This window comes from Xenopus laevis, chromosome 4S (genome assembly GCF_017654675.1).
Source record: "Xenopus laevis strain J_2021 chromosome 4S, Xenopus_laevis_v10.1, whole genome shotgun sequence".
Classification (NCBI taxonomy): domain Eukaryota; kingdom Metazoa; phylum Chordata; class Amphibia; order Anura; family Pipidae; genus Xenopus; species Xenopus laevis.
In genome coordinates this window covers 11,650,974-11,667,908 of record NC_054378.1, presented here as the reverse complement: position 1 = coordinate 11,667,908, position 16,935 = coordinate 11,650,974, and the positions used below count along the sequence as shown (strand labels likewise).

At 42.7% G+C, this 16,935-nt stretch overlaps 1 protein-coding gene across 1 annotated transcript in view; it reads left to right on the top strand.

Moving 5' to 3' along the window:
* ovch2.S (ovochymase 2 (gene/pseudogene) S homeolog) overlaps positions 1–16,935 on the top strand; it is a 115,145-nt gene that overhangs the window by 93,275 nt on the left and 4,935 nt on the right. The window contains 2 exon segments of the mRNA NM_001088427.1: positions 14,838–15,003; positions 16,237–16,326. Coding sequence (NP_001081896.1) covers positions 14,838–15,003; positions 16,237–16,326 — 256 coding nt within the window.

The following is a 16,935-nucleotide window of genomic DNA, read 5'->3' as shown; positions in this document are numbered from 1 at the left end:
TGGGAGGTCAGGTTGCAGACGGGTCGAGAAAAGCTCGACCCGCACATCAATAAACCCATGCGCCCTCCTCAAGTTTACTGATTTGTTAGTTTCCTGGTAACCAATCAGTGGAAACCAAGAGAGCCTCAGCTACAACGTTAGGTATCCAGTCACTCCAGCCTTTATATACTACATTTTTGGCTAACTAACTATATTAGAAAACATTTTTTATTTTGCACAGCCTATCTATTTACCCAAGTTTTTAAATTTTACACTGAACAGTTCCTTTAAAGCTGCCAATATTGGTCCTTTTAGACTGATTCAGCAGCTTATCTGCCCGTGTATTGGGCTTCCGACAAGTTTCCCGGTTGATCTCTGGCCAAAGAATTGCCAGATATTCATTGGGGAGGTTTGATTTTTCGATGTGATCGAGGACCGCAGCGTCCATTTTCTTCGGGCCTTGGGTCAAACAATCGGATTAACCGATATCGCCTTGCTGTTGGTGGGCATATTGGAGAGAGATCTGCTTTTTTGGGCGACTTTGCCAAGTGGTGGATCTTATCATGTGTGGCCACCTTAAAACCTGAATGTGTAGATTACACAGCATGTGCAAAGGTGTGACTTCTACTAGTTATCAATAAGTAATAATAGTTATCTTCTTTTGTTTGAACATATTTGCAGGTTTAGTTGAAGACAGTAGGCAAGGAAACATGCCCAGCACAAACAAGAAGGAAACAACTGCCCAAGGTAAGGGAGCTTAGGCATAACAATGGCTTTTATGGAACCTAACTATGGCTACTATACAGGCATTCAGCACAAGTCTTACTTGTACACTCAATGGCATGAGCTACACTTGGGCCTGTTATTGCAATCTCAGGGGGCACAGCTCCCAGCCCCACTACTGTTTGCCCCCACATTCTAGTCTATAATGTTCCACCTGTATGTTCTCTCTGCCTTAGATAAGAATATTTATAGTAAAAGTTCCTTTCTCTACTCTTCATCATTAAATAGTAAGTCATGTGATTGGGCAATGCTCCCAGTAGGTCCCTGAACTTATGCGATGAAGTGCTGGTGAAGAAGGGATACTTGTTGGGAAGGACTTGTGGAGTAATGTAATATAAGTCACAGAATTTGCACCAGGTATAGTAAGTAACCTAAAGTGGGTGTTTGCTTTCAAACCCATAGGCAACCAATCAGATTGCAAAACCAGCGACCAGTATATGTCTCTTTCTTATTTGTTGCTATTGTTACTAGACCAGGTGTGAATTTTACAACATTACACCCAAATTGATCCAGCCATAATCTCTTATTAATACCGTTGCTCACTATGTTTAAGCAGCCTCTGCAACTGAATTTTGGCTTTGGTGCAAAGATGGCATTTTACTAACCCCCAGCATCACAGGGACCCCTTGGGGAGAACATGTACAACATATCTTTAAAATAATGTTAGATGGCTCTCAGTATAAATATAAATATGGATATGTATATATGTCAAGGATATGTATACTGTTATACTGAGAGCTGAAACTTCAAGCCAATAGATTTGATCCTTAGATATCAGCCATAGATATGAGGTTTCCTGCAGTGCCTAGGGCCCCTTTATACTACCTGTTAGATAAGCACCAGCTCACTTGTATCTCCTCTTTTTACTCTCAGACAGCATCTGTGGGAGTTTCCCAGGTCCCCCCCATATTTATATATAATAGCATTGCTAAAAGTGGAAGAGGCAGTCCCCCACTCCTGGCCCTGGCAACAAAGCTTACAGTATGCTGGAGAACATGTGTGCGATGGAGCAATTATTGCCAGAAGAAAACTGGATCCTTACAACAGCGAGCTGTGTGTCTTAAACAGGTAAGTCTGGTGGAATAGGGTTCACCCAATCATATATACAGTGCTGGGTTAACAGTAGGGCAGATAAAACTGTGGGTTTAAACCCACTCAGAAAATAGGTCCTTTAGAACTGGATACAACATGCTCAGGCACAAGGAACATCGAGCTGGACAAATTACATTAATTTTTTAATTGGCTTCCATGCTTATGCACTCAATTTAGTGTGAGTTATGTAGTGTTTCCATTGCCAAGTTATAAAGTCTGCTTTCCTGTGAGGATTCTTTAGGGAAATGTTCTATAAAGTCCCTTTCCAGAGACTATTATGTTACTGCTACTATAGGCACCATCTCTCCCTACTATACCTGCTATCCCACAGTCACACTCCCTTCCCAGAGACTATTATCCCCACTGTTACTGTAGACACCATCTCTCCCTACTATACCTACTATCCCACAGTCACACTCCCTTCCCAGAGACTATTATCCACTGTTACTATAGGCACCATCTCTCCCTACTATACCTGCTATCCCACAGTCACACTCCCCTTCCCAGAGACTATTTATCCACTGTTACTATAGGCACCATCTCTCCCTACTATACCTGCTATCCCACAGTCACACTCCCTTCCCAGAGACTATAATCCACTGTTACTATAGATACCATCTCTCCCTACTATACCTGCTATCCACCAGTCACATTCCCTTCCAGAAACTATTATCCACTGTTACTATAGGGCACATCTCTCTCCTACATTATACCTGCTATCCACAGTCACACTCCCTTCCCAGAGACTATTATCCACTGTTACTATAGGCACCATCTCTCCCTACTATACCTGCTATCCCACAGTCACACTCCCTTCCCAGAGACTATTATCCCCTGTTACTATAGGCCACATCTCTCTCCCTACTATATACCTGCTATCCCACAGTCACATTCCCTTCCCAGAAACTATTATCCACTGTTACTATAGGCCACCATCTCTCCCTACTATACCTGCTATCCCACAGTCACATTCCCTTCCCAGAAACTATTATCCACTGTTACTATAGACACCATCTCTCCCCTACTATACCTGCTATCCCACAGTCACACTCCCCTCCCAGAGACTATTCTCCCACTGTTACTATAGGCACCATCTCTCCCTACTATACCTGCTATCCCACAGCCACTCTCCCTTTCCAGAAACTAGTATCCCACTGTTACTATAGGCAACATCTCTCCCTACTATACCTGCTATGCTACAGTCACACTCCCTTTCCAGAGACTATTATCCCACTGTTACTATAGGCACCATCTCTCCCCTACTATACCTGCTATCCCACAGTCACACTCCCTTCCCAGAGACTATTATCCACTGTTACTATAGACACCATCTCTCCCTACTATACCTGCTATCCCACAGTCACACTCCCTTCCCAGAGACTATTTCTCCCACTGTTACTATAGGCACCATCTCTCCCTACTATACCTGCTATCCACAGCCACTCTCCTTTCCAGAAATAAGTATCCCACTGTTACTATAGGCAACATCTCTCCCTACTATACCTGCTATGCTACAGTCACACTCCCTTTCCAGAGACTATTATCCCACTGTTACTATAGGCACCATCTCTCCCTACTATACCTGCTATCCCACAGTCACACTCCCTTCCCAGAGACTATTATCCACTGCTTACTATAGGCACCATCTCTCCCTACAATATACCTGCTATCCCACAGCCACACCCCCTTCCCAGAGGCCATTTTCTAATCACTACTGCTACTGTGAGGAGGTGTTTGGAGAGCTCTGTTGAGTTGTGGCTTTTCCTAGGCCGGCTGGGTCTGGGGGATAGTATTGAAGAAACTTCTGCTTTGTTTTTATTACCTTTCCCCACTCCATGGGGAAGAAGGAGACTATGCCTGCAAGTTATTCAGTGAAGACCCGTTTTGGGCAGTAGCAGGAGGGCTACTGATCCTAATATAGAGGTGACCGTGGAACGCACAACAAAGGGCAAGGTTTCCTGCTCCATTAAAGGAAAGAAAAAGAAAAAGCTGTTCCAAAGCGGCCATGCGAGAGTGACTCTGACTCTGTGGAACTGGAGGCTGGTGTTGGAGTGACTGCAGGGAGCTGCGGAGCTACAACAGAGGCCAAGCCAGGAGGAGAGAGTGGAGTCTGATGGCTGCAAGATGGCTGCTGACAGTGAGGCGCTTAGGAGCAGTGTGGCCCTGGAGGTTGCAGAAAGTGCTCTGACCAACCAGGAGATGGCTACAGACAACATGGAGCCTGAGTGCAGTGTGGCCCCTAGAGCAGTGATCCCCAACCAGTAGCTCGTGAGTAACATGTTGCTCTCCAATCCCTTGGATGTTTGCTCCCAGTGGCCTCAAAGAAGGTGATTATTTTTGAATTCCAGGTTTGGAGGAAAGTTTGGTTGTATAAAAACAGGTGCCCTGCCAAACAGAGTAATCAATGTAGTCTGACAATCCACATAGGGCTACTAACATGGCCAATCACAGCCCTTATTTGCACCCCAAGAACATTTTTCATGGTTAGCGTTGCTCTCCAACACCTTTTACTCTGAATGTTGCTCACCGGTTCAAAAGGTTGGGGATCCCTGCCCTAGAGGTTGCAGAAAGTGCTCTGGGTGACCTGGAAAATGGCGGCTGCCAGTGAGAAACATGGAAACCGTGTGGCCCTGGACACTGAGCAGGTAATGACTGTGACCCCCATGGGGAAAGCAGAAGTGAGTGAAGGGAATGTTCCCAAAGTGAGTGAGACTGTGATACAATATGACACTATTATTAAAGCATTGGAGGACTTGAGGAGTTTGGAAGATAAACAAAACTGTTTAAACAGAGACATTGATAATCTGATAGATGAACTGCAGTCGCTGAAAGGAGAGAGGAGAAACCAGGTTTTACGGGAGTTGACTTTCCTTCATAAGGATTTGAAGGAGACCGAGACTTACATTAAAGACATTCTGAATGTTATTGAGCCATGGAAGGAGCTTTATGGAAACCGGCAGAGGTTTAAGGAGATGCAGGAAGGCAAAGTGACTGCTGAGACTCTGCTTAAAGTTACTGAACTGCTTAATGAAACAGAGGGTTCAAAAACTGTTGCTGAATGTAGCAGTGCTACAGACATTGCACAATATAATAGTGTTGGAAATAATCCTGAGAACCATACTGATAATGATAACCATACTGTTAATGTGTGTGCAGCTGCTTGGGAGTGCTGGGGGCAGTGAGGTGCAGGTGAATGCAATTAATACAATGCATGCGAGTGATGAGGCTGCTTTGGCTGAAGGGGGGAGTGAGTGCAATGAATGCTGTGAGTGCTGGGGGCAGTGTGGAGCAAGTTGCAGAGAGAGGTGCAGCTGAGGTGCATGTGGTTGATGCAATGCAAGTGAGTGGGGGAGGGAAAAATGGTGTTTATCTGCTGGGGAGAGCAATGTGCAAGGTGGAGTGAGAGGGCTGCTGGGGGTAATGTTTGGGAAGGGAGGAGGTTCTTCGCACGTGAGACGAAAGATGACTCTGATGTTCAGATTGATGATTGATAAGAGAAATAAATGTAGTTAAAATGAAGTGGGAGAATGAGAGAGAGTATTTCCCGGGGCGCAGGTTTGTTGCCAGAAACATAATTAAACAGTTGTTGGATTTCACCCCACAAGATATTTATGCTCTAACAAGTGTCACAGATATTGAATTTGACGTCAGTTTTAAATTATCCCAAGGGTTAGAGGAATTCTGGAGGAGGTATCATCTGAAGAAAGAGGCCAAGGAGTGGGAGGGGTTTAGGGTAATACCTGTCTTCCAAACCTGAAACTAAAGTAGTGACTATAATGATGAAGAATGAGACGGTAGATGAGCAGGACGTCCTCATATGCTCAGGCGCCAGTGCTCTGTCTTATCCCCCCTGGTGCGACTGTTTGATGAGGAGGGTTTCTGGACGGGGGGATATAAAGTCCAAGTTAAACTGCATGTAGAGCACAATGTTCAGAGTCATCTCCCAAATTCGTTTTTCATTGGGAAAACAAGGGGTGTCTGCTTCTATGTGGGTCAGCCCAGACTATGCTATAAATGTGGGTCCAACAGGCATTATGCCATGAAATGTAATGTACAGAAATGTGCTTTGTGTGGGGAGACTGGGCACCCGAGCAAAGAATGTGTCCAGGCAATAAAGTGTAACCTGTGCATGAAGTCAGGCCATGCTTATAGATCATGCCCCGAAGCCTGGCGCAACATTCAGCGAGCTTGTCCCAATTTGGCACAGGAGATGAGCACCCCAATGCCAGGGGAGAACCTGCCACAGACTGAGACAAGGAGGGAGGAGAGAGCAGAAGGGGTAAGAGAAACAGCTAGAGGGCCCCAAACAGAGGTGAGAGGGAAGGAGGCTGAGAAAGATGGAAGGAAGAGTGACGCAGGGAAGTGTGAAGGGAATAAAAAGACAAAGGTACTGATGTCCCATGAGAAGGGGAGAGGAAGGGATGAGTGGAAAGTGGTGGGGCAGCAAATCAAAGAAGAAAGTTAAAGAGAATAAGTGCCCTGGTGTAATTACCATTAAAACTGAAAATAGGTTTGTTTTGCCAGGGGGGAAATCATGGGGGGAATTAGCAGAGGAAGAAGAGGCGAGAATAGAGGAAGCACTGAGAAAAGGAAAAGTCTCCCTTCCGTTATTTCCAGTAGGAAAAGAGTAAGAGGGAAGAGATTTCTGAATCCCAGGAGGCAGATTGGGAGTCCCTTGAGGAGGAGGAGGAAGAAGGAGGGATTGAGAGCCATGAGACCGGTATAAGGATTCAGGTGAAAATATCAGGAGGCAAAAGTTTAGACAAGTCTTAAATAAGAAACATAAATATGGCTCCTGATATGCATTATATGAACATAACCAGAATGTTAAATCTTGTTTATGGGCTGATGGGTGCAGGGAGGGAAAATGGTGTGGAAACTGAGAAATCTGTCGGAAACATTATGCTTTGCAGGAATGTTTATTTTCCTTTTTGATGTATTATTGATTTATTGCTTACTTCTGATCTGATTGAAATGTAATTGTATTTCTTTTGTAATTGTTTAATATTTAATAAAATTCTCTCCCTACTATACCTGCTATCCCACAACCACTTTCCCTTCCCAGAGACTATTATCCACTGTTACTATAGGCAACATCTCTCCCTACTATATCTGCTATCCCACAGTCACACTCCCTTCCTAGAGACTATTATCCCACTGTTACTATAGGCACCATCTCTCCCTACTATACCTGTTATCCCACAGTCACACTCCCTTCCCAGAGACTAGTATCTCACTGTTACTATAGGCACCATCTCTCCCTACTATACCTGCTATCCCACAACCACTTTCCCTTCCCAGAGACGAGTATCTCACTGTTACTATAGACACCATCTCTCCCTACTATACCTGCTATCCCAGTCAACTCCCTTCCCAGAGACTATTATCCCACTGTTACTATAGACACCATCTCTCCCTACTATACCTGCTATCCCACAGTCACACTCCCTTCCCAGAAACTATTATCCCACTGTTACTATAGGCACCATCTCTCCCTACTATACCTACTATCCCACAGTCACACTCCCTTCCCAGAGACTATTATCCCACTGTTACTATAGGCACCATCTCTCCCTACTATACCTGCTATCCCACAGTCACACTCCCTTCCCAGAGACTATTATCCCACTGTTACTATAGACACCATCTCTCTCTACTATACCTGCTATCCCACAGTCACACTCCCTTCCCAGAGACTATTATCCCACTGTTATTATAGACACCATCTCTCCCTACTATACCTGCTATCCCACAGTCACACTCCCTTCCCAGAGACTATTATCCCACTGTTACTATAGACACCATCTCTCCCTACTATACCTGCTATCCCACAGTCACACTCCCTTCCAGAGACTATTATCCCACTGTTACTATAGACACCATCTCTCCCTACTATACCTGCTATCCCACAGTCACACTCCCTTCCCAGAGACTATTATCCCACTGTTACTATAGGCACCATCTCTCCCTACTATACCTGCTATCCCACAGTCACACTCCCTTCCCAGAGACTATTATCCACTGTTACTATAGGCACCATCTCTCCCTACTATACAGTACCTGCTATCCCACAGTCACACTCCCTTCCCAGAGACTATTATCCCACTGTTACTATAGGCACCATCTCTCCCTACTATACCTGCTATCCTACAGTCACACTCCCTTCCCAGAGACTATTATCCCAATGTTATTATAGACACCATCTCTCCCTACTATACCTGCTATCCCACAGTCACACTCCCTTCCCAGAGACTATTATCCACTGTTACTATAGGCACCATCTCTCCCTACTATACCTGCTATCCCACAGTCACACTCCCTTCCCAGAGACTATTATCCACTGTTACTATAGACATCATCTCTCCCTACTATACCTGCTATCCCACAGTCACACTCCCTTCCCAGAGACTATTATCCCACTGTTACTATAGGCACCATCTCTCCCTACAATACTTTCTATCCCACAGCCACAGTCTCTTTACTGAGTCTATTATCCCACTACTACTATAGGCACCAACTTTTAGGGCAAGGTGCAAAGTTCAAAACATAGGGCCATAGGCAAGCCTGGATTTGGGGCGAGACCTAGGGTGGCAAGTTATTAGGGGTGGCATGCGGCACAGCCACTTGCTGAGAAGCACTGGAGACGTGTGGCCTATGGGCTCCCACCTCTGAAATCGGGCCCTGGCCATAGGTAACTGCATGTTTGCCAAATATATGCTGAATGAGCCCCATTAAGTATTCAGTACTTTTCCTTCTTTTTAAGAAAGTTCAGTGATGTGTGGCTGGTGGATCCTGGGATACATGATCTCTTGCGGCCTGGACACAATCAGGTGTGGATCATTACTTTGTCTCCTCTCCTCTGCTTCACAGTATGTCCAGCTTTTATCTGTGTCAACCTGAGTTTTTGAACAAAATAGTATTTTTGAGAAACAGCCATGGACATATCTTACTTCCTAACGTCTGTTTTATCTTCAGTTTTTATTTTTTATTTATGTTTATCTAATAACAACATTTAAGGGGTTATAAACCAAATGTGTGATTATATTTGCATAATGAAAAATTGGAATTCACACTGCAAATGCTCAATGGTTTTTAAGTTATATACAGCCATATGCCTGTCCTCCTTTAAGCTGGCCATAGACGCAACGACCCGATCGTACGAATCGTGGACTTTTCGGACCTTTTGGAGATCAGTCGTTTGGTCGATCGGACAGGTTAGAACATTTCTGTCGCCTGCCGATAATATCTCTGCGTGTATTGCCGATCGTACGATTTTCCGAGGGAGACTGTCACCAGCTTTGTCAGACATAAGTATCGTACGATTGCTGTCAGGGGCAAAACATCGGCTGATCTGTTCTTTATTTGAGCGGAATGGTAAGACTTTGATCTGAATGGTTAGTGGAGGGTCGGGAGATGGGATAGTCCGATCATACGTTGATTCGTACGATCGGATCTTTGCGTCTATGGCCAGCTTAAGTCCCCCATTTGAGCTTTATTTGTGTTGTTACTGTCAATGAGAGAAATACATTTGATTTTCAGATGTTCCTCTTTATGGCAATAATGGGTTAACCACCTGTGATTTGTTGTTTTATTAACTTCAGAGCTAACGAGGCCTGACATTTCCTTTTGTTTTAGAAAGGTTTAGTGAAGCAGATTATCCCTCACCCCAGTTTCAGCAGCCAAACAAATGACTTTGACATTGCTTTAGTGGAGCTGGATGAAAGCCTTCAGTTCAACAGTGACATATTCCCTATATGCCTCCCTGGCAAAACCAGCGAGTTGGCACCTGCCAGCCTCTGTGTTGTCTCCGGATGGAGTCTTCGCGGGAAAGGTAAGGCATTCCCGTCTCAATGAATATAATAGTTACAAGGTATGGATGATATAGAAAGAAAGAACTATAATCAGAATGTTCCACCTTATGGTATAATAACTACTTAATGGGAGGGTTTCCCCACTGTTTTCACTGCAGCTACATTGACACTATGGGGCAAATTCACTAAAGGATGAAGTGGCTAACGCTGGCGAAAATTCGACAGCGTGATGTCATTTCGGCACTTCGCCAATTTACCAACGGTAGCTGGCTTAATTCGCCAAGGAGATAGACCCTGGCGCAACTTCGAACTCTAACGCCAGGCGAATTAACGGTCTGGCGAAAGAGCATTACTACGCAAATTACTAAGTTTTTGATTTTACTGACCCTTACCTCTATCACCAGACTTGCCTTCGCCACCTCCGACCATGCGAAATGAAATAGAGTAGATGGGAGTTCCTCAAAAAAAAGTTTAACATTTTTCTAAGTCCCAAAAAACACTGGCGTTTTTTCCTATTTAGGGCTGGGACACTCTGGGCGATTTGGGGAGATTTAGTCGCCTGGCGACTAATCGCCGCGACTTTCCACGACCAATCTTCCCCGAATGCCTCCCCTCGCTCTGCGCCTGGCTAAAATGAAAAATCGCCTGCGCTAATCACACGCGGCGATTCTTTTTCCGAAGTCGCCCGAAGTTTCCTCGTGAGGCAACTTCGGGCGACTTCGAAAACGAATCGCCGCGTGTGATTAGCGCAGGCGATTTTTCATTTTAGCCAGGCGGCAGAGCGAGGGGAGGCATTCGGGGAGAAAAGTCGCGGGCGATTAGTCGCCAGGCGACTAAATCTCCCCAAATCGCCCAGTGTGTCCCAGCCCTTAAAAGGGTGATAGACTGAAAAAGATTGTAAATTTTTTTTTTCGGGTATCCTCCTTCCCCCCTACATTTGCTAACATATGGCACCTAAACTATACTGTGTATATGTGTAGGGCATTATAACAACTCTATATAATTTTATTAAGGTTCCCTGGACTTGTGTAGTGTAATGTATTTGCTGCAGAATATACGGCCATTGTACTTTAACTGCACGCCGTATGCTAATTAGCCAACGCTAGCGTAACTTCGGACTGCTAATTTCGCTGGCGTAATTTCGCCAGCGTTCGGTACCCTGTGCGCAAGTTCAGATCTTGGTGAATTAGCGTTGTCCAGGCGAATTTATGCTTGGCGAAGTGTTGCGATGTGCGCGAAGCCATCGCTGGCAAATTTTCGCCTGTTAGTGAATTTGCCCCTATATATCTCCACTCTATCAATATTCATGATCAGTCTATAAGCTATACCTTTAACGAAGAGGCCTAAGATGTAAATAAATATAATTATATTGAGTGGTTTGGTGAATTTTTTGTCTCTAGCAGAATGATTCTCCCAATAACGGAGAACTCCAATGTATAAAGGATGAAAGGCTAAATGACTGTGATATGATAAAATAACAAAACATATTCTATTATAATCTGCATTTTTGTATATTTCAGAGGCAGAAAAGTCAACAAAGCTTCAGCAGCGTGAAGTCCCCATCCTTACGGATGATGCTTGCAGTGCTCACTATATACAAAATCCAGGGGGCATCACGGATAGGATGCTATGTGCTGGGATAGGAACCGGACAGGACAATGATTCCTGCTCAGTGAGTCATTCCTTTCCTTGGTACAATAAAACTCATCAGTACATTGTTCTTGTATTTGGCATATGAGTCTCACAATTCTTCGAATGCACCGGATGCATATTTTTTTGGCTGTATTCTTAAAGGATAAGTATAGCTTAAAAACAAGTGAATGTAAAATTGACCAGGGGGCTATTCCAAGAACTTTTGCAAATGTACATTCATTATTTATTTATTTTTCTATTCCAAGATATTAAAGGATACATGTACTGTTCATATTAACGATTTTTGTTACAACAGCCCCACCTGCCGGTCAGTTTTCTGACCATTCTGACCAGCAAGTGGTCAAGGAAGTTGTCAGGAGAAAGAAGAGGCTGCTCTGATGTTCTTCTGCTTAGGGAGGATGTGTGAAAGGTTTCTACATGTTTTCCTACATAAAGAAGTAGGCTAGAAATGTTGAGGCTTCTATACCAGCCCAAGGCAACCACAACCCTTTAACAGTAAAGATCTGTGTCTCCAAAGATGTCCCAGTAGCTCCCCATCTTATTTTCATGTTCGTTGCTGCTGTTACTTACTGAGTTTAGGGACCCACTCACAATATACAGTACACATAGAATAGAAATGTCACATTTTTAGTAATTAATACACATAATTACTACGTGGCAGCACAGAAACCAGTGCAATTAGCATCAGAATTTAATAATCAGCAAACCTGTAGCATCAGCTTATATTACAGCCAGGGAAGCTCATTTCTGCTGGATAATTAGTGACGAGCCCTAAGCTAGCTTCTCAACAGCCAATCAGAGCCCACTGAGCATGTGAGTGTCACAGACACTTTCCAAGATGGTGACCCCCTGTGACAAGTTTGAAGTCCTGGATCATTGCTGCTATTGACAAGCTCAAACTTTAGGCTGGTACAATAAGTTCGGCATATAAAATATGGCATTTTTTGCCACATTCATTTATAGGGTTTAGTTCTCCTTTAAGGTAACTTAAGTGTAGGAGATACCCTGCCATGGCTCATTTTCACGAATAGGTTAAAATCAGCTTTAATCAGAGAGGATTCTTCAAAGGAAGTACAATGACTCTGTGCCAGGCAGAGAAAGAAAGATGGGAGTCAACCATACTTTGTGGGCTTCAACCCAAGAGACACGCTGACCTGGCCACAAGCCTTTTCTCTTGTACTTTTTGGATAAAAAAAAATCTGGTGCAAGGTCCAGAGTGTCCATTGCTGCTGTTGAACTTGCATGTCCTTAACGTACAAGATAGATAAAGGTTAGGAGTTGGGATGCCTTCATTCTTCCACTGTCCACCAGGGGTCCCCAACCTATTTTATCATTGAGCCACATTCAAATGTAAAAATAGTTGGGGAGCAACACAAGCATGAAAAAAGTTCCTGGAGATACCAAATTAGGGTTGTGATTGGCGATTTGGTAGCCAATTCACAAGCATGGAAGACAAGATGAAAGTGCAAAAGTTCCAGATTGCTTCTGTTTTTTTGCACTTATACCCTGCCTTCTATGATGTAACTATCCCCTAATATCTATTACTCTATTATGTTGCAGTACTAAACAATTTACTATAAATAAAATAAGGCTTCTCTGGTTCTCTATGTGGATAAATACAAAATATCTACTAATTTTGGTACCAAACACTATGAATATTTCTTGACAAATACCGCTTAAATGGGCACTGAGATTCAGTGTGCAAAAAGACTATTGCTTCTAAGTGCTAGGGATGCACCGAATCCAGGATTCGGTTCTGGATTCGGCCAGGATTCGGCCTTTTTCAGCAGGATTCGGCCGAATCCTTCTGCCCGGCCGAACCGAATCCGAATCCGAATTTGCATATGCAAATTAGGGGCAGGGAGGGAAATTGCGTGACTTTTTGTCAGAAAACAAGGAAGTAAAAAATGTTTTCCCCTTCCCACCCCTAATTTGCATATGCAAATTAGGGTTCGTATTCGGTTCGGTATTCGGCCGAATCCTTCGTGAAGGATTCGGGGGTTCGGCCGAATCCAAAAAAGTGGATTCGGTGCATCCCTACTAAGTGCCCATTAACACATATATTGGCGGCCAATTATTCCGTTCGCATGTGAACAGCTCACCAGTAAGTGATAGTGACCCGGGTCCTGCTCCTATGTTTACGGTGCCTTAAAAAGTATTAAGGGTAAATCGTCCAAAGGAACTCACCAGATCCAACGGGTGGCTTGGGTGCATCGCCCCAAGCCCGTAGCTATAGGTGAGTGACGATCAATTTTCAAAAAGACGAGGACTCCGTTTCCATCCATATAGGTTAAAAGGTAATTTTTATTCCAACTTTGTTAAAAACATCAGATCCCTGACGCGTTTCGGTTACCCTTCTGGATTGCCGCATGTTTCCAAGGGGCTGGGTATTTCCAGGAAGATCTGGCAAAGGGATATTTGTCTGTCCTGCAAACTTCACCATGAACAGATGATGAATCAGATATATATATATATATATATATATATATATATATATATATATATATATATATATATATATATATATATATATATATATATATATATATATATATATATATATATATATATATATATATTGGTCCAACCAGATCGCACTCCATATTTAAAACATAGCTTTTATTAGCTTGTTAAAATGTATCAAAAAATGGCATTCTTCACAACATAGTAGCAGCGTCATTTGTATCAAGACACTTATCTGTTAAAAGTCCAGCATAAACGCTATATCCATCCACACTCACGCGACGTTCGGGACACATCCCGTTCCCTTTCTCAAGCGTATGTATCGTGTAGTAGCGTGTAGGACTCCATTGCACACACTTTCTGCTTCCTCGTTAGGCGGGGCATACGTGGTAAGTAACTGTGATGATGCTTCCTCACCTGGAGGCCGGATCTGCACGTCAGTCACCACATATCTCCACCCTCCCGTTACTATGCAAAGTCCATAGTTACCAAAGAAAAGAAATATATCAGTAACAGCAAATTACATGGGCATTTTTCACTATATCTGATAATTGTAGTTGTTTGAGCAAATTATGCCAAAATGAAAAGCAAAAGTTGACAGATGAAATGGCAAAAAAGAAAAAAAAATTTTTTTTTTAAAAATACAAAAGTACTTATAAAGAAAAAATATACACAAAATAATATTAGTTGCCCAGAATGCCATTTTTTGATACATTTTTAACAAGCTAATAAAAGCTATGTTTTAAATATGGAGTGCGATCTGGTTGGACCAATATAACTAAGAAGCGGAATTACTCACTGCTATTGGGATCAGCACCCTTGACTCTGATATACATTGGGATTAGTGCATCATAAACGTTGGAATTGTATATATATACATATATATATATATATATATATATATATATATATATATATATATATATATATATATATATATATATATATATATATATATATATATATATACACATACACATACATAGTAGAGCTGGTCATACATGTATCAATGAGAATGTGTAACAGAAATGCAAATTCTCTTATTTTATGATTCAGGAGCAGTCTGGCAGTCCATTGGTTTGTCTGTCGGAAAAAAAAGGCATCTACACAATTTTTGGCATTGCCAGTTGGGGCGTCAACTGCAAGGAAAACTCCAAGCCTGGGATCTATACTAAGGTGTCCCCCTTTATCGACTGGATTCGACAAATAATGAGTGATACAGGTACAATATTATCATAGTTACAAATAAGACCTCTAATATAATTAATTGCTGTGTTGAGTAGTGATGAGTGAAATTGTCCCTTTTCACTTCGCCACAAAATTGGCGAAACTGCAAAAACATTAGCTAAACTTTGCAAAACGCATTGAAGTCAAGCGTGCAACAATTTTTCTTGCTCCAAATGAATGGGCATTTTTTCTTATGACTTAAAGTCAATGGGCTTTTTCTCTGCAAATTTTTCTGCTGGGAGTTTTTGCCGCAGTTTTGCCAAAGAATTTGCACATGGCGATTAGGAATTTTGCCGCAAATCCATGGCTGCCGAATAAATTCGCTCATCACTAGTGTGGACTGTGGAGGGGTAGTCATTAAAAGTGCTCAGGTGATTCTAACTGTGGTGCTAGTTTGCTTTCAAAATTAATCTTAGACCAAAGGGCACCATGGACCTATCTCTGGGAACAGCCCTACTCTGCTGTATTTGTGACTAGGGAAATGCCAGGTGATGCAAGAAGTGAGTATCAGTTGGGGAGATTAAAGGTGAACTAAACCCTAAAATGAATATGGCTAAAAATGTCACATTTTATATAGTGAACTTATTGCACGAGGCTAAAGTTTCAGCTTGTCAATAGCAGCAATGATCCAGGACTTCAAACTTGTCACAGGGGGTCACCATCTTGGAAAGTGTCTGTGACACTCACATGCTCAGTGGGCTCTGATTGGCTGTTGAGAAGCTAAGCTTAGGGCTTGTCACTAATTATCCAGCAGAAAACGAGCTTCCCCTGTAATATAAGCTGATGCTACAGGTTTGCTGATTATTAAATTCTGATGCTAATTGCACTGGTTTCTGTGCTGCCATGTAGTAATTATGTGTATTAATTACTAATCAGCCTTATATTGTGACATTTCTATTCTATGTGTACTGTATATTGTGAGTGGCTCCCTAAGCTCAGTAAGTGACAGCAGCACAGAGCATGTGCAGTGAATCAGCAGAAAAGAAGATGGGGAGCTACTGGGGCATCTTTGGAGACACAGATCTTTACTGCTAAAGGGCTGTGGTAGCCTTGGGCTGGTACAGAAGCCCCAAAACATAATGTACAACATTTCTAGCTACTTCTTTAGTTAGGCTTTAGTTCTCCTTTAAGACCAGGCACAGGCAAAAATATTCCTGGGATGAAACTTATCATTACAGGAATATGAGGTTGCTTCCATGAATATTTTAGTTATGTCTTCTCTCAAAAGGACAAATCCATTCAAACCTTGGTGACCCGAAACCCCATCCGATGGGAAATATAGAGCCGGAAGAAACAGCAGGCAGGGACATTATTCAAGGTATTAGTTTTTATATGTTATAATACTTCTTCTGTTATAAAGCTTTATATAGCTGGATAAAAGCTGCGTTGAGAGAATGTATTTTCATTCTTCCTTCCTTTAACATGGAAATCTGACTTTGCCATTGTTACACGGTTGGTAACTAATGGCTATCCATAATAAGAAACCTGTTAGAAATCATCTATATAATAGTATATAAGGTCTACTCTTGAGCTGTATTGAAAGGAGCAGAGATTTATGGGAGGAGGGGGTCATCCTTCACTATATAGAGCGCTGGTAAGGCCCCATCTAGAATATGCCGCACAGTTTTGGTCTCCATCACTCAAACAGGACATTATTGTATTAGAGAGGGTACAGAGAAGGGCAACTAAGCTGGTAAAAGGTATTGAAAATCTTAGCTATGAGGAAAGACTGGCCAAATTGGGGATGTTCACGCTGGAGAAGAGGTGCTTAAGGGGTGATATGATAACTATGTATAAATATATAAGGGGATCATATAATAATCTCTCTAATGCTTTATTTACCAGTAGGACTTTCCAGCTGACACAAGGTCGCCCATTCCAATTAGAAGAAAAGAGGTTCTGCCTCAATATGTTCAGAAGGGGTTTT